This window comes from Pimephales promelas, chromosome 23, assembly GCF_988280905.1.
Source record: "Pimephales promelas chromosome 23, fPimPro1.hap1.1, whole genome shotgun sequence".
Lineage (NCBI taxonomy): Eukaryota > Metazoa > Chordata > Actinopteri > Cypriniformes > Leuciscidae > Pimephales > Pimephales promelas.
Window position 1 is genome coordinate 27921197 of NC_142791.1, and position 23547 is coordinate 27944743.

At 35.0% G+C, this 23547-nt stretch overlaps 1 protein-coding gene across 2 annotated transcripts in view; it reads left to right on the top strand.

The window, feature by feature from the left end:
* wdr70 (WD repeat domain 70) overlaps positions 1 to 23547 on the top strand; it is an 83214-nt gene that overhangs the window by 30107 nt on the left and 29560 nt on the right. For both annotated transcript variants that reach the window (XM_089126326.1, XM_089126327.1), the window contains exon 10: positions 5643 to 5817. In XM_089126326.1, the coding sequence (XP_088982452.1) occupies positions 5643 to 5817 (175 nt within the window). The remainder of the gene's footprint in view (positions 1 to 5642; positions 5818 to 23547) is intronic.

The window sequence follows — 23547 nt, forward strand, 5'->3', positions numbered from 1 at the left end:
TAATGATATATTCTTAAAATAATTAAGAAATAAAATAACACAAATGCAAACGGGGCAATATCGAAAAAAGCGTTCTAAACATTTTAAGACCCCCCTCCCTTGCCTCACAGTGCATTGGTCCACTGCCTCCGTCCCTTTTACCTCAGACGCCTCCGTCCCCTTAGACACACACATTCCGGTGGCCGGAGAGAAAAACATAGTTTTTGAGTAGTTGTGGAACTCCAGTAAAGGGGTCGCACACCGGACGAGAAGCGTCGCGCAGCGCCACGTCTTTAAAATTCGAACACATTATTCTCTATGAGTGTACACACACCGGCGGCGCCGTTCGGCGTCTGTCCGCGGCGCCCAGCAACGGCTCAGTCAGGACCGTGTTCAAAACCCTGCTGCGCCACAGAGCGCCATTTACATAGTTTTATATACAATTTAAATTATTTTTTGTCTCAAATTGGTGCTGACGGATCCTGACTTCGCCCTATGCTGCAATATGCATTTAGTTTTGCATTTATTTACAGAAATCAGCTGCTTGAATGCAATTGCTGGTGTTATTGGATTTTTCAGGTGAGATTCTCAATTCATTCAGTAAACGGATTCTCTGAGGTAAAGTTTTCAGAATGCAAACTCAGCAACGATTATATTTAATTGTACAGTACAATAATAACTTAGAACAGACACTATCTTCATGTCATTAAACATTACAATATTGCTGGCCATAGACTCACTGATGAGAAAGTCCGGGTGCGCTGTGCATTTATATTGTAACGCTTTCACTGTGATTTAGTTGGTTTATATCATTTAATATAGTTAAAGAATGAGTCAATGAATGAAATGAAATCGCTGCGCTGCGTGAGGAGAGTATGTAAACAGATTCGCCGCTGGCTTAAACCAGAAAGAAACTTTAAGAATTATAATGAAATGGTCTCCATGCTACACTAGTAAGGCTTTCCTCTGTATGTTTTTGCCTGTATTATTGGTGTCCCCTTCAAAATTTGCTCTTGAGAATTGTTATGTTTATTGTCCCCCCCAACATTTTGATGAAATTTTCGCCCCTGGCTACTAGTATAAATAACAAATAAAATATGTCTAAAGCATGTTAATATACAAAAGCAATACAAAAGTAATATGCCTAGGCTAGACCAAATTGGAGAAAAAGGTGAATCTCCTGTGCCAGTCTCCCTCTGGTGCCCCCCCTTCCCCACCTTGCAGTGGTCTGTTCCTCAATCAGTGTCAAATTTGGCAGACACCTGATCGACATCAGACATGGCCTCGAAAAGGCACCAAGAGTCGGGGGGAAAAGGGGAAAAGAAGAGACAGCGGGATAATACTCGCTTGCAGTTAAGACAATGTTTTAAATAAAAGTGTTAGTTTTGTAGGCGCCCTTGCTTCGTGTATGCATGTCCAGGGGGGCGTCGCTAGTAGTTGTGCAAATGATCCAGGGCTTTGCTCAGCATGTAGAATCTTTTATTTTAACGGGGGTCCGGGGGAATTTTTCAACTTGGGCTGTTTAAGATGCAGTTAGTTTGTTTGAGAAGAAAAGGAAGACCGCTAGATACGTTTTTTCGTTGTTGTTGTTCTATGCGGATAATGCGGTCAAAGGCCCAAGGGCGACATCTGTTGGTGAAACTGCAATTAGAATTATTATTAGATTAGATTATTAGGGCTGGGAAAAGCTTAATCACACCCAAAATAAAAGTTTCTACATGATCTGTGAGTGTACTGTGTATAATTATTTTGTAATATACACACATATGCACATATATATTTAAGAAATATTTGCATGTATATACTGTATATATTTATAGATAATTTATATTATATATAAATTAAAATATTTTATATATAAATAACAAATATTTCTTAAATACATACATGCAAATGTGCATTTATATATATATATATATATATATATATATATATATATATACAAAATAAGTATACACAGTACACACACATAGGCCTATATCATTAATGTAGACACAAACATTTATTTTGGATGCGATTAATCACGATTAATCTTTTCCCAGCCCTACAAATTATGTACAGAATTATTATATTGTGCCTCATCAGACCTCTTTTAAAGGTAGAATAGAATTTTGAGTTTTAAATGTTCCAGTGACACATAGGCCTATATTATATAAAAGACTAATGTGTGCAATATTTTTGTATGATGGTTAATGATTCAGTAGAATCCATGAATATTTTGTCTTGTATTTCTGAATGCAGGGTCAATGCTAAAATACATGGGTATGGGTGGTTGGGGGGTGGGGTGGGGGGTATGGGGGCACCACCAAGCATTTGTGCTTAGGGCACCCAAATGGCTAGTGCCGGCCCTGCGTGTTATTAAAGGGATACTCCACTTTTTTTGGAAATAGGCTCATTTTACAACTCCCCCAGAGTTAAACAGTTGAGTTTTATCGTTTTCGAATCCATTCAGACGATTTTCTGATATTTAGAAGAATATCAGTAGCCAGACAGTTTCTGGTCTCATTGACTTCCATAGTTTCTACTTTAAGTCAGACTTGCGAGATATAAACATTCAATTCTAAGGAAAAAAAGTCTGAATTACAAGTTTATTTCTCCCATTTCTGACTTTTTAATACGCAATTGCGACTTTATCACACAATTCTGATAAAGGTCGCAATTACGTTTTAAATTTTTTATTCTGTGGTGGAAACAAGCTTCCATATAATCTTGAATTGAACAAAACTATCAGTATTTTGCCTGTTTATTTGCTTAAGACCTCTTGAACGGCTGCAGAAAGGTGCGTGATCAGCATCTGGCCTGCTGTGAGACCTGCAGTTTGTGCAGACGAGTTGCTTTACGTTCTGTGATGTTAATCTGCTGTGTTTTTAATCTGCTCTTTGTCATGTGATGAGTTTCCCATCCTCGGACAGACACACAGGCGGTTTGGTCTGACATTTGTTTGGCCTGGAAGCGGCGTCTTGTCTAAACACAGTGAGTGTGTGTCTGCTGGAATCCACTATGGAGGTTATCAGTGTGTTTATGCGTGGCTCGGGTGACCTTTGATCCCTGAGGTCACAGCTGGTCAGAGTGGTACACGATCGGCCTGTTGGTTCTCTCTCTCTCTAAACACGTTTGACCTGTGCTGGTCATCTCTCACCTGGACGAGAGACTGCAGATATGAGGAGGAAAGTGAGACGGACGTTTCTGATGACAGACACGAGGGCTTCATCGTCTTACAGGCGTCAACAAACTCTAGATCTCACAGAACATATGAATGATACATTAGATATTTAACATTTACATTAGTTTACATATTCATAATTGCATTTGTGTTTATTTATTATTTATTATATATACTTATTCAATTTAATAGTTAATATGATATATGTTCTGATTTATTATTTTATTTATTATACATTTATTATATTGGTGTTTTTATTTTAATAAACTGTAAATATACATATTTGTTATATAATATATTATTTAATTATATATGATTGTAATTTATATTGTTATACTTCACATACATATTTATTAATTTAATTATTATTTTATTATTTATATTATTATTATGTAATATATATGATATATTTAATCTATATATATATATTTTATTTTTGATATTGTTATATAATAATGTTATTACACATTTTAATATTTCCATTTTTATATAACATTTTTCACATACATTTACATGCGTATTTCTTATGTTATTGCATCCTTAAAATAAATAATTAATTTTTAAGTCACTTTAGCGTCAGCTAGAGGAGTAAATGTAAATGTTTGTTTTTACATTTACCTCTTAAAATACATTTAATATTAGGAACTGTTTTATATATTTAGTTTACTTATTTTTTAATTATAATAGCTATAGTTTTCTTATATATGTATATAATTATTATACTGTATATATATATATATATATATATATATATATATGAATCCATCTCTATCTCTCTCTCTCTCTCTGTGTGTAAATAAATACATGCATACACACACACACACACTGCGTAATTTAGCATGTGTAATTCTGAAGTGTTTATCTGAGTTAGACCGGCACTTTTGCATGTAATCTGAAGACACTGAACGACTGCATTAGCATGATGTCGGCCTCCGCTTGACCTCTGACCTCCGGTCTACACCTTCACCGTGAGCGGTGTGTGTGATCTGGGAATCGCATCGCTCCGCTCATCTGGCTCGTGTGTGTGTGTGTGTGTCTGGCGGCGTCCTGCTCAACAGCTGTAATGTGTTCAGCAGATGTCGGGAAGAACATCGGGATTTCATGGATGCTTCAGATATGCCTGTCACGCTGATGTACTGTCTCTCGCTCCGCGTTTATGACTGAAGAAACTCTCGTGTGTCCGAGCGGCCGATCCGTTCGTCACCACAGGCCAATCACTCGAGTATTGATACTGCAGATATCGCTGCCGCTGGAGTCCGATCGGACGAGGCGCTTTGCAATTCCGTATTCATTCATTTATGAATCATTTGTGGATTTATTTTAGTTTGAATCTGTCAGTGGCCCATATACAGACTTCATTCATATTCATAATTCATTCACATTCATATAATTAAATTAATAGAGAAATAATAGAGAAATAAATGAAATTTAAAGCATTCAAAAATCATCATCTGATAGATAAATAGGTAAATAATAATCATCTGATCGGAAAATAAAAAATCATTATATGTTAAATTTTTTATCTGATAGATAAATAGATAAATCATTATCTGAGTTAAATAGATAAATAATCATCATCTGATAGATAAAAAATTATTATTTGTTAGATAAAAAAAATTGATCTGATTACTTAAATCAATTCACGTTTAGTTGTTTAGCGCTTTTCACATACACATCCTTTCAAAGCAGCTTTACAGAACATGCATGTGATTTAGATAAATTAAAAAAATCATAATCTGACAGATAAATATATACATATCATCTGATTAATAAATAAATCATTATCTGATCAAAAAAATAAATACACTCATTATCTAATCGATAAATAATAATTGTCTGATATCTTATCTAACAAATGAATAATGAGTATTTGATCAATATTTATTTGAGATAATTGTGTTGATCTGTGTTGTGTTATTAGTGGATCTGGGCGAGTGATTCCTCTCGTCTCTCAGACGCTCCTAAACTTCATTTTCTACACTTTTCTTCACTTTAAATGAGTATTTGCATGATTTACTGCAGGAATGTTTCTGCAGCACATATATAGACAGAATAATGAGTAATGGCAAGAATCATGGCAAGCATCATGAATTATCTGTTAATGTGATTAAAATGAGGAAAATAATGGCCATCATTGGCACCGTCTTAATTCGTTTGGAACGGTGAACTCGTCGACGTCTTTACTAGTGTGTGTCACGGCTGTGCACCTGACGATCAACACTTGATTAGATTTTTTTTAATACTTCATTTCTTTGAAAATATCTATTATACTATTTTATTTTATCCAAATTTAATGGGTTTATCTGATTAAATAAATAAATTGTATTTTTAATTTAATTTGATTTTTTTAATTAAAAAGTTGTTTAATGTATTTTAATTTGAATTTGATCTAATTCTACAATCTAACAATTTTAATTGATTTTAATTTTTGATTTTATTTTGTGATTTGATTTCTTTGATTTTTTTTTCCCTGATGTGATGTGATCGGTGTTGTCCTCAGGACTGTGCGGACGTGGGATCTGAGCTCCGAGAAGAAGCACAAGTCCGTGTTCAAGCCTCGATCTCTGCAGGGCAAGAAAGTGACGCCCACGTGCTGCACGTACAGCCGAGACGGCAAGCTCATCGCCGCCGGCTGCCAGGACGGCACCATACAGATCTGGGACAGGAACTTAAGCGTAAGTGTGTCGTTTCCCAACATCTGTGGCTGCTTCTTACACGAACACATCACTGCACTTCATAAAGCCTAAATTAACCCGACAGAGCCTCTGGATTACCTTTGTGATTGATAGATGCACTTTTATGATGGATAGATGCACTTTTATCATGGACAGATGCACTTTTATGATGGATAGATGCACTTTTATGATGGATAGATGCACTTTTATCATGGACAGATGCACTTTTATGATGGATAGATGCACTTTTATGATGGATAGATGCAATATTTTGATGGATAGATGCACTTTTATCATGGATAGATGCACTTTTATAATGGACAGATGCACTTTTATGATGGACAGATGCACTTTTATGATGGATAGATGCACTTTTATGATGGATAGATGCACTTTTATGATGATAGATGCACTTTTATGATGATAGATGCACTTTTATCATGGATAGATGCACTTTTATGATGGACAGATGCACTTTTATGATGATAGATTCACTTTTATGATGGATAGATGCACTTTTATGATGGATAGATGCACTTTTATCATGGATAGATGCACTTTTATGATGGATAGATGCACTTTTATGATGATAGATGCACTTTTATGATGATAGATGCACTTTTATGATGGATAGATACACTTTTATGATGGATAGATGCACTTTTATGATGGATAGATGCACTTTTATGATGATAGATGCACTTTTATGATGATAGATTCACTTTTATGATGGATAGATGCACTTTTATCATGGATAGATGCACTTTTATCATGGATAGATGCACTTTTATCATGGATAGATGCAATATTTTGATGGATAGATGCACTTTTATGATGGATAGATGCACTTTTATCATGGATAGATGCACTTTTATGATGGATAGATGCACTTTTATGATGATAGATGCACTTTTATGATGATAGATGCACTTTTATCATGGATAGATGCACTTTTATGATGGATAGATGCACTTTTATGATGATAGATGCACTTTTATGATGATAGATGCACTTTTATGATGATAGATGCACTTTTATCATGGATAGATGCACTTTTATGATGGATAGATGCACTTTTATGATGATAGATTCACTTTTATGATGGATAGATGCACTTTTATCATGGATAGATGCACTTTTATGATGGATAGATGCAGTTTTATCATGGATAGATGCACTTTTATCATGGATAGATGCACTTTTATCATGGACAGATGCACTTTTATCATGGATAGATGCACTTTTATAATGGACAGATGCAATATTATGATGGACAGATGCACTTTTATGGACTTCAAAACATAAACAGCCATCACTGCCATTATGAAGTTTGGAAGAGCCAGGACATTTTTTTTATATAACTCTGATTGTATTTGTCTGAAAGAAGAATGTCATATAGGATGACTTCAGCGTGAGTAAATCATGGGGTAAATGTCATCTTCGGGTGAGCTACACCTTTAATCCTTATCTTTACGCTGCATCATTACTCCGAGTAAGACATGGGCCGCCCGGATATAAGATGGGCAATAAAGATCTGCTGTTCAGTGTCAGGCCAGACCTAGCGTGCGGGTCCCTGTACGCCTGACCGTCCCGGATGCTGGGGGTCAGAGGTCATCAGAGACACTGACACTGACCAGGTCTTCGGTGTGTGTGTGTGTGTGTGTGTGTGCTGTATTACAGCATTTACTGCAGTTCTGGGCTGTGAATGAGCGGCGTGGGTGTCCACTGTCTCGCTCTCGGCTCTCGTCTGACGGGATGAATGGGGCAGGAGGGGGTGATTGAATCTGGACCCTGGTCTCATGACTGATTTGCTGGTGTTTGTTTGGTCAGGGCATCAGGCCTGTGTGTGTGTGTGTGTGTGTGTGTGTGTGTGGTCCTGCTGAGAGCAGTGGGACGGGCACAAGTGAAGACACTTCACTGTTCGTTCTGGGAAACTATAGGAAGCTGTTAACGTGTCACATCATTTAACCCTGTAAAGTCTGACATATGAGTAATTATCAGGACTTTGCTTAGTTAAAAAGATTTGTTTTTTAACTTTATTTATTTCATTAATTTCGATTTTTCATTCCAATTTATTTATTTATTTTCATTTCACATACCAACTGTATAATCAGATGTATTAAAGTGGCTGTTCATGATAAAAAAAAAACTATTATTATTTTCTAGTTTCTATTATATCTTTCTATTATTTTATTTTCTATTATATATATATATATATATATATATATATATATATATATAATAGAATAGAAAATAAAATATTTGAAAGATATAATAGAAACTAGAAAATATTAGGGTTTTCTTTATTATAAAAAAATTGATAAGCCAGATTAATACAACTGATTATACGGTCGTCTATTATCATATGGTTTTTATTGTAAGTGAGAGAGATACTGAGAGTGAGAGAGTGAGAGAGAGATACTGTGTGAGAGTGTGAGAGAGTGGGAAAGAGTACGCGTGCGAGTGTGAGAGAGTGTGTGTGAAAGTGTGAGAGATTGCGAGTGAAGGTGAGATTGATGGTTATCTTGATGGTTATCGTTTGCCATTTTATTTTGTTTTATTTTTGTTTGAGACATTAAAGCTACACTGTGTAACTCTTTTAGTTTATTCTTAGCTAAACACACTTAGTTCTTTCAAAAATATATGTGCTCATTAATGTAGATTTACTTCGTTCAAGTAATAAAGTATTCTCGTGAGTGTATAATATGCCATTGAAAATACATACGGGTAAGGGGATCTAATGTCGGTCGCCATGTTGCCCCTCCATCTTGAAAGTACATTAGCCAAAGAGGGACATACCCGTTAATTTAAGCTTCGCCTTTCGCGTTTACGTTTGAGTTAACACTCATGGACGAGGTCGAACTGGAAGCCATGTTAATCTTGGACTACATTGGCCACCGTAGGAGTTAAAACGAAATCGGAATTGAGAGGAACAGAAACTAATATTCACTGGATGGTCATATACCTTTTCACCGCTAGATGGGGGTAAAAATCACACAGTGCAGCTTTAAAAAAGTCATTATCTAAGAATATTATGAGATTTCTACATTTAGAGAGAGAGAGTCATTCACAGCTCAGTGTTTGACTGTATGCGCACTGCTCAGTACTAAAGACTTTAAAAAAAACTTCCTAAAAAGCAATTTTAAAAGATTGAGTATGTGTTGTTAAAGTTTTAGTCCTTTCCCATGACGTGAAGACTTGATGGATGTTGTTGCCACATTCTTCACAAACTTCATTCCCAACAAGCGTGTAAAGTTTACAGCAGAGATCCTCGACTGGCGAACGAGTCTCAGATCTGCAACACTGAACACACACAGTGGAAAACAGCAGGAGCTCCACATCATAGAACAATACATCTACTTTTATTATATAATATGCACCAATAAACATGAAACAAAACAAATATTAAATATTTGAAAAATAATATACTTTATGTTTATTATTACAGATAATTTAAAAATGTGTAAAATGATGTGTGTGTGTGTATATGTATATATGTGTATATATATATATATATATATACATATACACTGTACATACTTGTATATACAATGCAAAAAAATATATATATATCTACACTGTACATACTTCTATATACACTGCAAAAATATATAATATTATAATGTAATTTTGAATATATTGAAATGTTTTTTATACAATTTATAAAAGTTAATTTAAATTAAATTAACTAAATAAATAATATATATTGCATATAATAATTATATTATTTTAAGTATTTAAAGTATATTCTAATTAAAATATGTAAAATCATGTTTCTTTTTATATTATTGTTTTATGTAACATAATTTAAATAAACAATTTGTGTATTGGTTATAGTTCTTTATTTATATATATATATATATATATGTGTGTGTGTGTATGTGTTTATATATATATATATATATATATATATATATATATATATATATAAACAGAGCACTAAGCTTGTTTATCATACAAAACAAAGATTAAAATACCAATATTATAAAATAATAATCTAAACAATAAATAGAATTTAAAAAATATATAATCATTTGATGTCCTGACCAAACAAACATCTCTATAAATAAAATAATGATATAAAATGAAAGCAAGTGTTAGTTATTCTGATGGAGTGTGTTATTGCGTGTTGGTCTCCATCCAGATCCGGTGCCGAAGCGAAACCAGTCGAGACTCTTTCTCAGCGCAGGTGTTAAGCTGTTATTGAAAACACTTTTTTTTGTCCTCCTTCCTTTAATAACTTTTCCTTCTAAACAAATCTGTAGAAAAATAAGATGTTGCATTGGCCTGTCGCAAGCCATCAGCGTCATTAAGTCTGAGGGGACGAGGCTTTAATTGGTAGCAGCAGGGATGTGAAGTTAACTCAGAGCATGTGTGTGTGTTTCAGTGCATTAAGAGCCCATCAGTCTGGACTGGCTTCACTGGGTGTGAATATATCAGCGCGCGCACACACACACACACACGTCTGTCTCGTGTGCACTGAGCGACATGCTTTACTGGCTTTAATGGAGATGTTCAGATGTTGAAGGTTCTGTTCCCTTCACGGTCACTGTACGTCAATCATCTGACCGACCCGCGTTCATATACAGCTTATTATATCTGCTTCTCCTCAATGCGTTCACATTTTGCATTGTTTGCTTTTTTCCTCTTGAGAGCGCTTTTTGAGTTTTGTGATGTTTTTAATTTTTTGTGGATCTCACGAAACATGTCAGGTCATATTTCACCATGAAGAAAAATGATTTTGCAAAGAGAACATGACGTCTACACTCTAAAAAGTGCTGCGTTGTTTCAGATATGGACAACCCCAAACATTGGGTTAAAAATGTATGACTGTGAGATTGTGACATTTGCAATTAAACACATTTACACCCAAATTTGCATTACTGTAGAAGATAGAACAATCACATCTCATTCATCACCACTCGTAAAATAAATAAATAAATAAATAAATAAATAAGAATACGGAAAGAATTTCATTGAAATATCACAGGTCAAAAAAAAAGCCTAAATGGGCCTAACATAGGTTGTGATAGATTTACTTATTTATTTACAAAAACAAAATATTCAAAATTTATTTTTTCTAAATGTATTTATTTATTATTTATCTATCTATTTGATTGTCTTCATTTATATTGATATATTCATAACATTTTGTTTGTTTTTGTTTTTTTTTATTTCTTTGTTTCTTCACATTTTTATGCAAAACGTGTGTGTTTAATCCTGCATGCATGCAAAATTGATTAATTATTTTTTCTTTTTTATTTTCAGTAAATTGTAATATAAATCAATTTTTTCTTTATGCAATTATTTTTTTTCTTTGTGCAAAATTAATTTTCATGCAAAACACCCCCCAAATAACAATAAAAAATTACAAAGTTGTATTCAAAATTTAATCCTGCATGCATGCAATATTGATGAATTAATTCGTTTTCTTTTTTATTTTAAGTAAATTGCCTTTATGTAATATAAATCAATTTTTTCTTTATGCAATTATTATTTTTTTCTTTGTGCAAAATTAACTTTCATGCAAAAACACCCCCCAAAAAACAATGAAATTACAAAGTTTTATTCAAAATGTAATCCTACATGCATGCAAAATTGATGAATTAATTTGTTTTCTTTTTTTATTTTATGTAAATTGCCTTTATGTAATATAAATATTTTTTTTCTTTATGCAATTATTTTTTTCTTTGTGCAAAATTAATTTTTATGCAAAAACACCCCCCAAAAACAATGAAATTACAAAGTTTTATTCAAAATTTAATCCTGCATGCATGCAATATTGATGAATTAATTCGTTTTCTTTTTTATTTTAAGTAAATTGCCTATATGTAATATAAATAATTTTTTTCTTTATGCAATTATTATTTTTTTCTTTGTGCAAAATTAACTTTCATGCAAAAACACCCCCCAAAAAACAATGAAATTACAAAGTTTTATTCAAAATGTAATCCTACATGCATGCAAAATTGATGAATTAATTTGTTTTCTTTTTTTATTTTATGTAAATTGCCTTTATGTAATATAAATATTTTTTTTCTTTATGCAATTATTTTTTTCTTTGTGCAAAATTAATTTTTATGCAAAAACACCCCCCAAAAACAATGAAATTACAAAGTTTTATTCAAAATTTAATCCTGCATGCATGCAATATTGATGAATTAATTCTTTTTCTTTTTTATTTTAAGTAAATTGCCTATATGTAATATAAATAATTTTTTTCTTTATGCAATTATTATTTTTTTCTTTGTGCAAAATTAACTTTCATGCAAAAACACCCCCCAAAAAACAATGAAATTACAAAGTTTTATTCAAAATGTAATCCTACATGCATGCAAAATTGATGAATTAATTTGTTTTCTTTTTTTTATTTTATGTAAATTGCCTTTATGTAAAATAAATAAATTTTTTCTTTATGCAATTTTTTTTTTGTTTGTGCAAAATTAATTTTTATGCAAAAACACCCCCCAAAAACAATGAAATTACAAGTTTTATTCAAAATGTAATCCTAAATTGATGAATTTTCTTTATGCAGATGTTAACTGAGTTGAGGTGAAATGTTACCCGGACTGGTTCTTGTGAGATTCACCAGTGGAGAAAGCGTTTGCGTTGTGTGTGTGTGTGTGTGTGTGTGTGTGCTGCACCTGTTTAATGGATTCCTGGTACTCCAGCACACGTCCTGAACTTCCCGTCTCACAACACCAGTGCTGTTTTATATTCACTGATGATGTGAAACGGATCCTGTCTATATAGCGTGTCATCATGTGTGCTGCGTTCTTCATGTCTAGAGTTCTCCTTTGTGTCGTCGCTGAAATCCATTAAGAGTTCACCAGATCTAATCACCCAAACGAGACATATTGAAGTGATGTGTCATGAAGTGAACACATGCGGTTGAGTTTCTGAGCGCATAATGTGTCACATGATCCAGCGTGTGAACAGATGACTAGGCCAAGCGTGGACTCGTACCTTCTGTGATTTATTACTGCTTATTCTGTCAGACTAAATATTTACCCAGCATTCCCCAGCAGCTTATAACAACAGCCCGTTCCTCGAGGGTCCGGGGATGCTTTGAGGAAGAGTCAGTCTGCTCATAAACATCGGGATCTACTGTATAACACGGGATGGGATGTCACTGAATTCGGCGAATTTGGGATGAATAAATCAAAAGTACACTTTAAAAAATCCAGGCTTGTTTTAACCCAAATTTGGGTCAAATATGGACAAACCCAGCCATTGGGTTAAAATTTTAAATTACATTTTTAATCCAACCATTGGTTTGTCCATATTTGACCCACATTTGGGTTAAAACAACCCTGTATTTTTAGTGTGTAGGGCTGCACACCTAAATGCTGATGTGTGTGTGAATATTTATACACACAAAGTCTGTTATTGAAATATGAGTCTGAATACTCAAACTCGGCCGTCGTTTCACTTCAGCACAGAAATTCAAAACTCACTACAACACGCCAAAATAAAAGTTCAGTTTAGCTTGAAGAAATTGTGACAGTAGAATGTACTTTTCAAAGTAACATTATTAATTATACAATTTATAAAAACTTTTTTAATGGTATTGTGCAGCACTTTGTTTGCTAAAACATAAAGGTAAAAATAAAAGGTAAAACATAAAAAAAACCAACAATAATAAAATAGAAAAATGAAAAATAAAACAAAATTTGGGGGTGAAAAAATGAAGCACATTTGAATTATACCTAACATTAAAATGACTGTTTATAAATATATTTTTGAAATTGGTTTTAAATTAAGGTGTTTTTTTTTACTTCTAATTTTTTTTAATCATTCAAACAGAATCCATAAAAAAATTAATAAAAAAAAACAATAATAAAACAGAAAAATGAAAAATAAAACAAAATTTGGGGGTGGAAAAAAATGAATCACATTTGAATTATATAGCTAAAATTAAAATTTCTGTTTATTATTTTTTAAAACTTGGTTTTAAATTAATTTGTTTTTTGACTAATAAAATTCTGGACACAATCCATGAAAAAAAAAAGAGAGAGAGAGATAAAACGGAATCCAGAAATTTTAAAAAACGAAAAACTTCATTTGAGGGGGAAAAAATAGTAATTTGGTTAAATATTCTTGCTTCATAAAGGTTCAAATGCTCTGTAAAATCAGCAGAATCACTCCGACATCAGCGCTCATAACCCGAGATGCACACAGACAGATGTGGGATTGGCCGTTGATTACGGGGTCGTGACCTCGTGTCTGGTGATGCTCGCCTGACGTCAGCGTGTGTTTTCTGATCAGATCAGATCCGACTTTGACCGTTCTTTAACATCATGCCTTTTCATATCAATTTAGATAAATCAACATATTTATGTTTTTATTTAGAATTGTGACCTCAGTTCAATTATATTATTATAGTGTATATTATTATTATGCATTATATTGTACCTCTACATTGTTACAAATTTTAAAAAGGCATTAAAACATGCACATATTGCATTATTTCTTTCCATTTATAATTGTAAGGTCAATTAAATTATATGATTATATATTGTATAATTACCTATAACTATATGTACTACTATATATAATATAATAATTATATATTATAATTGTATATTGTATTACATATGTTGTTGTAATTATTATTATAGTACCTTTCCTATTCATGGTTGCATGATACAGTACACGAAATTGATTATAACAAATAATTTTACACATTTTAAATTTAAATTGCATTATATCGTTACAATTATAATCGTAACCTCAATTAAATGATGTGGTTATATATTATACAATTATATAAATATAAATTAATAAATTATATAAATTAACAATAAGTGATATTTATATATATATATATATATACATTTACGTTTCATGAAATGTTTTAATTTACAATAATTACCTCAATACGTTTAATGTTTAATTATATATAATTAAATATTTTATTGCATATTCTATTGCATAGTATATTCTATTACAGTACTTATCTATTAATGGATTTAAAGTGTAATAACACAATACAGCTTTTAAAAGCACATAGAATTGGTTGTAAATATTCATTATCTCTTTACAGTTACGCCATTAGCTTATAATGCATTAAAACATGATATGAAAACACAGAATCAAGTGTTTTGAATGCTTTATATATTTTTAAAAGTTTGACTAATAACTATGATTGCAGTGAAGCGCATTGTGCGACTCGCGTGTTTCTCATAGGCGTGTAAAGATTGTTCTGGTTGTTTTTCTGCTCTTTGATGCACTTCCTCTGTTAATCTTCCCTAGAGCAAACACACCCTCAAATTCAACACACGGAAACATCCAATCAGCCGCCGGTGTCTTCCGGAGGTCACATGACTCTGGGCTGATGGAGTCAGCTCATCTCTACCCTGGTGCAGTGTCTCGCGGCTCGGCACGCGTGTGATTCGCGGATTAACGGCTAAATTTAACCGTCCTAGAGGGAAGGTTTATCATTTCGACGTGTTTTTTCTAGACAATTAACTAGGGGTGTAACGATACCCTCGTGTCACGATTCGATACAGATCACGATACCATAGTGCGATACTCCAAGACACATGATAATAGGATGGACTTGGTGCTTAAACCCAATACAGGACAATAGAGACACCAGAATAACAATATTCATGATTCGGAAGATGAAAATACTGAATTATTTTAGACAAATATGCTTGTACTCTTACACTGACTAAATAATGTTGGACACTTTTACTGGAAACATCTGATATTTGGCATTATCAGGAAACACATATTCCCCCATTGCATTATTATATATTATATTCAATATTATATGTAATAGTTTAATGTAGTACTGGCACTAAAACTCTGAAAACTTGAACAATACGGTAACACTTTACAATAAGGTTCATTAGTTAATGTAAAATTAGTAAAACCATGAGCAATACATTTGTTACAGTATTTATTAATCTTTGTTAATGTTAGTTAATAAAAATAAAGCTGCTCATTGATTATTCATGTTAGTTCACAGTGCGTAAAGTAATGTTAATAAAGTTTTAATAATGTATTGGTAAATGCTGAAATTAACATTAGCAAAGATTAATAAATGCTGTGTAAGTGCAGTTCATGCTAACTAATGTTAACTAACGAACCTTATTGTAAGGCCGTGTGTCCACCAAAGCGTTTTTCCACGCGCCTGGTGTATGTTTTCAATTGGAGCGCCACGTTTTTTAAACGCCATGAGCGTACCGAGGCGCTGAGCGTTTTTTTCTCGTTGAAGTGCCGAGCGCCCGGCGTTTTTACTGGTCGCTGGGAGTTGAAAAATGTTCAACTTTTGATAAAACGCAGCGCTCATCACTGTCACTTTTTACCCAGCCGTCCAATCACAGTGGAGGAGGGGCGGGACTAATACCACACCGACCAACTGTCAACATTCAAACTGCTGCGGATATTCTGTATCATAGCAACGAAACATCTCAACGGAAAAAAACGCTGCGCTGCCAAAACGCTCTCAAGCGCCCAAAGCACGGCGTCTTCAGCAGAGCGGCTAGCGTTTTCAGCTGGATAAAAACGCTTTGGTGGACACACAGCCTTAAGTGTTACCCACGATGCATATTGTTGCGTTTTTACAGTATTTTGGCACGATATATTGTTACACCCCTACAATTTACACATTCAAACTATTTTAAACTCGGAAGATGAGGCGAAACTTGGTACTTGTGTGTTATCTGTGCGCGCACACACACACACACACACACACACTCAGAGAGAGAGGTGTGTTTCAGCCGGATGTTTTGTCGGGTTATTCGGTCTTAAAGTAACAGTAGCCTAATATTCCTGCTGTTGTCCGTGTGATTAATGTTAATAAAACAACAAAATACAGCTTTTACAAAGATGAACCTGTATTCATTTATACAGCGAACAAAATAGTGTTATTTTACATTTAGTAAAATAATAATTAAATTAATTAAATAATTATTAAACAATAATTCATTATTAAATAGTAATTAATTAAACTTAATTTCTGTACCTGAACACAACTGTTTCATCACAAAAGTTTCATCTCTGCTTGTAATTTGTGTGTTTGTTCTTATTTTATTACTGACTGTTCACTTGTTTTTAATAATGTTTGAACTTTATGTTAGGCTAGTAGTTTGTGATGTGGTATCGAAAAACTTCAAGTGAGCTTTAAGTAATAAATGAAAAGCAATTTTTTTTTTTTTTGCTGATCCAAAAAATTCTGCAGCTGTAGTCAAATCCTAACAGATGATCCTGTTCTTTTAATCAGAGAAATGAATCCCAGCGAAGCGATTACACCGAACCTGACGTAAGCCGCTCTGAGGAAAGCACTCGCCTCTCGTCATCCGATTGTTTTCCTCCAGCTGGTCTCATTCTCAGGGTCATCTGGCGGAGTTTGTTCACCTCAGACGATGTTCATTATTAGCTTCAACTCTACATTGTTCTCCAAGTCAGTGTCTGTTTACATGCAGCCAATTTCCGGGTTTTGGTCAGGTTAAGGTCACTATTCGGGTTTCTGAAACATTAGGAATAAGCCGTTTACATGCGTGAGCAGAGAGAGTTTCTACTGTATACATGGAATTGCAATATCCCGACGTAAACGGCGACGCGCAGTTAGCGTCTAGATGTACGGACAACCTTAAAGGAGTTGTTCACTTTAATGAAAAACTTTTGCTGATAATTTACTCGCCCCCGTGTCATCCAAGATGTCCATGTCTTTCTTTCCTCAGTCGAAAAGAAATGAAGGTTTTTGATGAAAACATTCCAGGATTTTCTCCATATAATGGACTTCAATGGGGACCAAACGGTTCAAGGTCCAAATAAGAGTTTCAGTGCAAACTGTTCAAAGGGCTTTTAACGATTCCAGACGAATATGATGAATAAGGGTCTTATCAAGCGAAACGATCGCTCATTTAAAAAAATAACAAAGTTTAAGTTTTATAAGCACAAATGGTCGCCTTGCTCTGTTCTGTGATGCGCGTTTGTGACTCTCCTGTTCAAACTTGTTCATCAAAATGAACGAATCTTTTCCCGAGTCAACTCGTTCATTTCGTTTGTTGAATGAACCAAATGACACGAAAAAAGATTCGTTCATTTTGATGAACGAGTTTGAACAGGAGAGTCACAAACGCGCATCACAGAACAGAGCAAGGCGACCATTTGAGCTTATAAAACTTAAACTTTGTTATTTTTGTTTGTTTTTTTTATTATCGAAAGCTATTGTTTCGATTTATTCATCATCTGAAATTATTTAAATCCCTTTGAACAGTTTGCACTGAAACCCTCATTTTGACCTTGAACCGTTTGGTCCCCATTGAAGTCCATAATATGGAGAAAATCCTGGAATGTTTTCATCAAAAACCTTCATTTCTTTTCGACTGAAGAAAGAAAGACATGGACATCTTGGATGACATGGGGGCGAGTAAATTATCAGCAAAAGTTTTTAAAAAAAAAAGTGAACTACTCCTTTAAGACGCAATATGCGTCATTTCTGATTATTCTTCCTGTATCCAAAGACAACAACAGCAGCAGCACGCGGATAATGAATAGTTTGGGGCAGATGATCGCCTTTGTTTGCGCTTTGATGCTGGTAACGTTACTGACCTCGCTCCAAATGTAAGCTGTGCTGTCTCGCCATGTTTACTTCCGGTATTTTTGTATGCGCAGAGAAGTTTCTCTACTCAAAAGACCAAGATTCCTTGCGAATTGAACATGTGCAGAACGCAAATCACTATGGGGATATACCGATTAGAGCCAGACCGATATATATATCGGCAGACCGATATTATCGGCCGATATTAGGCATTTTCCAAACTATCGGTATCTGCAGTTATAATGGCTGATAAATGAATATTTCAAAAATAAAATAAAAACGGACGAAACACGCTTGAACCATGTCATGAGTGTTGCAGTTTTATAGTTTGTCCACCAGAGGGCGCTCTACACCGTCCCTGTTGGCAACACTCGTTGAGTTGGTCACGAGACATACATTGCTTGAATAACAATTAAAAGAACATCCCCATCAGTTCTCTCAACTCAAATGAGCAGGACAACATTTGTGACTATCATGTCCAGTTTTACTGCTGTTAAATAAGCCGAAAGAGAAGCGTAATTAGCTAGTAATAGTTACGTTATGTTGTTACAGTTTAGTCCTTTTAACTTTTGACAATGTGACTGAAGTATTTCTTTAATAGCTCGTGACAGTTATAGCAATGAGGCGTACCATCTCTCCTTGGCCTGTTATATTGAAAATTCATGTTTTACAATTTGTTGCGCGTTTCTGAAATAATAATTTAAAAAAAATATCGGCCGATATATCGGAATATCGGATTTTGAAACCAATAAATATTTGTATCGTATCGTACCTTCAAAATCCTTTATCGCTCGGGCTCTAATGCCGATACGCGTTTACATGACCAAAAATTCAGGTTAGATAAGGGGTACCCCAGGTATAATATAATAGATTTTAAAATCCAGGATATGAGCATATTCAGGTTTTTGCCGGTGTTTACATAGCCGTTCGCGACTGGGTTATTGGCTGCATGTAAACGTACTCATTGTTTTACTGATAGACCGCCTGACTGAACAACATCAGTTCTGGTTTGAACATGCAAAAAGAGAAGAGTTTATGCTAAACAGTGCTAACATATCCTTTAAACTCTTCTTTGATAACTAATATGACATATTTAAACGTTTTTTTCCTTGGCTTTAAATATCTGGAATGTAACTCGACACCCTCGCCTCATTTAGTATGCGGGGTTCTATGAATATGCAAATGAGCCCCACCCACACTCACTCACTCACTCAGAGATCCACTGGTTGACTGGTTGATCTGATTGGTTACAAGGTGGTTTGTGACGTCAGAAACACCAGCGATTTCAAAGCGTGTTTTTGAGACTGTCTTTGAGGAGGAAATACTCTTATGAACTTACACACGGTGTGTGTTAAAGCAGATTAAACGCTGGATTTACGCCCCGGGGCAACTTTAAGTTTCTAAATCTTAAGATTTGAACTTGCCAACTCAGTTCACATTGTATCAACATGGTACCTTGAAAACACACCTTGCATTCATTCCTGAAAGTTGCATATTTGTCCATGATTATATTTGTTTGCTTTGATAAGAGTTGAAGTGAACAAAGATGGCAGGTGGATCTGAACTTGGCTTGCCCTCACATTTGGCTTCGGTTACAGCACATTTTCTACCTAAGAGAGCAAACGACGTCCATCCTTCGGTGTTGAGGATCCGGTGTGTTAAGTCTCCAGTGTGTGTGATGTTTATCATGCTGTTAGTGATGACAGGCGACGGATGATGGACGTTTCTCGAGCTCTCGCCGGTAATCAGGCCTGGAAACCCGAGCTGGGATTCTGGGATGAAGGGGCCTGGATACGTCTTGTCAACAATAATCAGGACGTTTTCTGTGTGCCCTTCTTCCAGCAAGCGTGTGTGTGTGTGTGGGGGGGGAGCGAGACGAACCCCAGGACTCTTCTGAACAGGGCTGTTCTGTGCTCCTGAAACACGAGGAGGTGTCGGGCCGGATGTTTCCCGCTGGGCCGTGAGCGCGGATCTATATCCCGTTGATTTGCACTAATTGTTGATGTGTTCTACATGTCAGTGTCGTGCTGATGTTTAACGGGATTTTCCGGTTGACTCGAAGGCCCCTATTAAGGCTAAAGTGTTTGGTAACACTTTACTTAAAGCCTTTATATATTATGCATTATAAAAGTATTTGAATGCATTAATTATGCACCGTATTTTGCAATAATCGTAACCACAGTTATAATGCTTTATATCGAATCTATTCATAGTTACACCTTTAGAAAGTACGATGTATTATAGTAACATACGCTGATGAATCATACGCTGATGAATACGCTGATGAATCATACGCTGATGAATCATACGTTGATGAATCATACGCTGATGAATCATACGCTGATGAATCTTACGCTGATGAATCATACGCTGATGAATCTTACGCTGATGAATCATACGCTGATGAATCATACGCTGATGAATCTTACGCTGATGAATCTTACGCTGATGAATCATACGCTGATGAATCTTACGCTGATGAATCTTACGCTGATGAATCATACGCTGATGAATCTTAGGCTGATGAATCATACGCTGATGAATCATACGCTGATGAATCATACGCTGATGAATCTTACGCTGATGAATCTTACGCTGATGAATCATACGCTGATGAATCATACGCTGATGAATCATACGCTGATGAATCTTACGCTGATGAATCGTACACTGCTGAATCGTACACTGCTGAATCGTACACTGCTGAATCGTTCACTGCTGAATCGTACACTGCTGAATCATTCACTGCCGAATCATACACTGATGAATCATACACTGCTGAATCGTACACTGCTGAATCGTTCACTGCTGAATCGTACACTGCTGAATCATTCACTGCCGAATCATACACTGATGAATCATACACTGCTGAATCGTACACTGCTGAATCGTTCACTGCTAAATCGTACACTGCTGAATCATTCACTGCCGAATCATACACTGATGAATCATACACTGCTGAATCATACACTGCTGAATCGTTCACTGCTGAATCGTACACTGCTGAATCATTCACTGCCGAATCATACACTGATGAATCATACACTGCTGAATCGTACACTGCTGAATCATTCACTGCTGAATCATTCACTGCTGAATCATACACTACTGAATCGTTCACTGATGAATCATACACTGATGAATCATACACTGTAAGACCAGAGATAGTTATTAACATCAGTAGTCTTTCAGGTTCGTTGTTTTCAACACTTGACGGATGTTACGAGGAGCGCCGAGACGTCTTTTGTTTCGAATGAAACAACTTTCCCAGACACGTCCTGATTTAATTAAGCTGGTTTGGCCCTAGTGAATGCTGGGTAATCAGCCGAGCCACGCTTCACCGGCCGCGCGAGCAGGTGGAGGAACGCTGATAAACACACACAATTATGCAGAAGTAAATTGGTTTGGTGAAGAGCGTCGCGGCGAGGACGGTTCAGGAACACGTAATCGTGTGTGTGAAGCTGCGTTATCGGCTCGTTCCAGGTCTCTGACTTCCTCTGTGAACGTTCGAACGTACAAACACACTTCAGCTTCCCTTCTGTGACTCGGCCTCTCTGCTGATATTTCTATTCCTCGTTTTTTTCCCTCTGTCCCTCACTTTTACTCCCTCGATCCATTGCTTCATGTCCTCGGGTCGTGTTTTGCCACTTTTGCTTCTCCGTCTGTAAACTGGCTTTAGTTTCCATCACTCTTCATTTGTTTTAATTGAGCGGGGCTAGTTGTCACGGCTCCAATGAAAACCTCTCATGGTGGGTTTATTTTAGCAAGCCAGTTTCTGTAGAGACTCAAACCGGGATGTTTTGCCTACAAAAAAAAAGCCCCATTGAACGTTTCCACTGTTACCAACCAGGAAAATGTAAGTTCATTATTTACTCGCCATTATGTCATTCCAAACACATTTTTCCCCAAAACACACATGGTTTGAGGAATCATTCATGTCTGGGCTGACGCTGAGCCAGAAAAGGCCATTATCATGTATAAAACGCTTCACAAAGGCTTTTTTAGAGACTTTGTGTTAAAAATATACATATTATCACAGAAAAACTGGGATAAAAGTTTATATAAATATAATTCGAATATAAACACTGATATCTACAGTTAATGATCAAAATAGAGCAAATCTTCTTTAAAAAGTAATGTGGAGCTTTAAATAAAGATTGTATAGATTACATTGTTACAGGTGGCGACAAATGACTGTTAAAAACACGTGTTTGTCATTGAATCATTCATTCATGAGATTCGTTCAAAAACACTGAATCATCCAGAAGTGAAACACATTAAGTATTTAGGAGTGAGTCATTGAATCATTCATTCAAGAGATTTGTTCAAAAGTGCTGAATCATCCAGTAATGAAACAAGTGACGCATTTAGGAGTGAGTCATTAAATCATTCATTCAAGAGAATTGTTCAAAAACGCTGAATCATCCAGTAATGAAACAAGTGAAGTATTTAGGACTAAGTCATTGAATCATTCATTAGAGATTTGTTCAGAAACGCTGAATCATGCAAAAGTGAAACACGTGAAGTATTTAGGAGTGAGTCATTGAATCATTCATTCAATAGATTCGTTCAAAAATGCTGAATCATCCAGTAATGAAACACATGAAGTATTTAGGGGTGAGTCATTGAATTAATCATTCAAGAGATTCGTTCAAAAACACTGAATCATCCAGTAATGAAACAAGTGAAGTATTTAGGAGTGAGTCATTGAATCATTCATTCAAGAGATTCGTTCAAAAGTGCTGAATCATCCAGTAATAAAACAAGTGAAGTATTTAGGATTGAGTTATTGAATCATTCGTTCAAGAGATTTGTTCAAAAATGCTGAATCATCCAGAAGTGAAACACGTGAAGTATTTAAGAGTGAGTCATTGAATCATTCATTCAAGAGATTTGTTCAAAAAACGCTGAATCATCCAGTAATGAAACACATGAAGTATTTAGGGGTGAGTCATTGAATTAATTATTCAAGAGATTCGTTTAAAAACACTGAATCATCCAGTAATGAAACACGTGAAGTATTTAGGAGTAAGTCCTTGAATCATTCAGTCAACTCGATTTTTAAAAATAATTCATTCAGACTAATTAAATTTTTTTAAATAGACTGAAGCAATTACATTAAAACATTAAGCGTGTTGTACGTCACACGCATCACACACATGACCAGCGTCGGC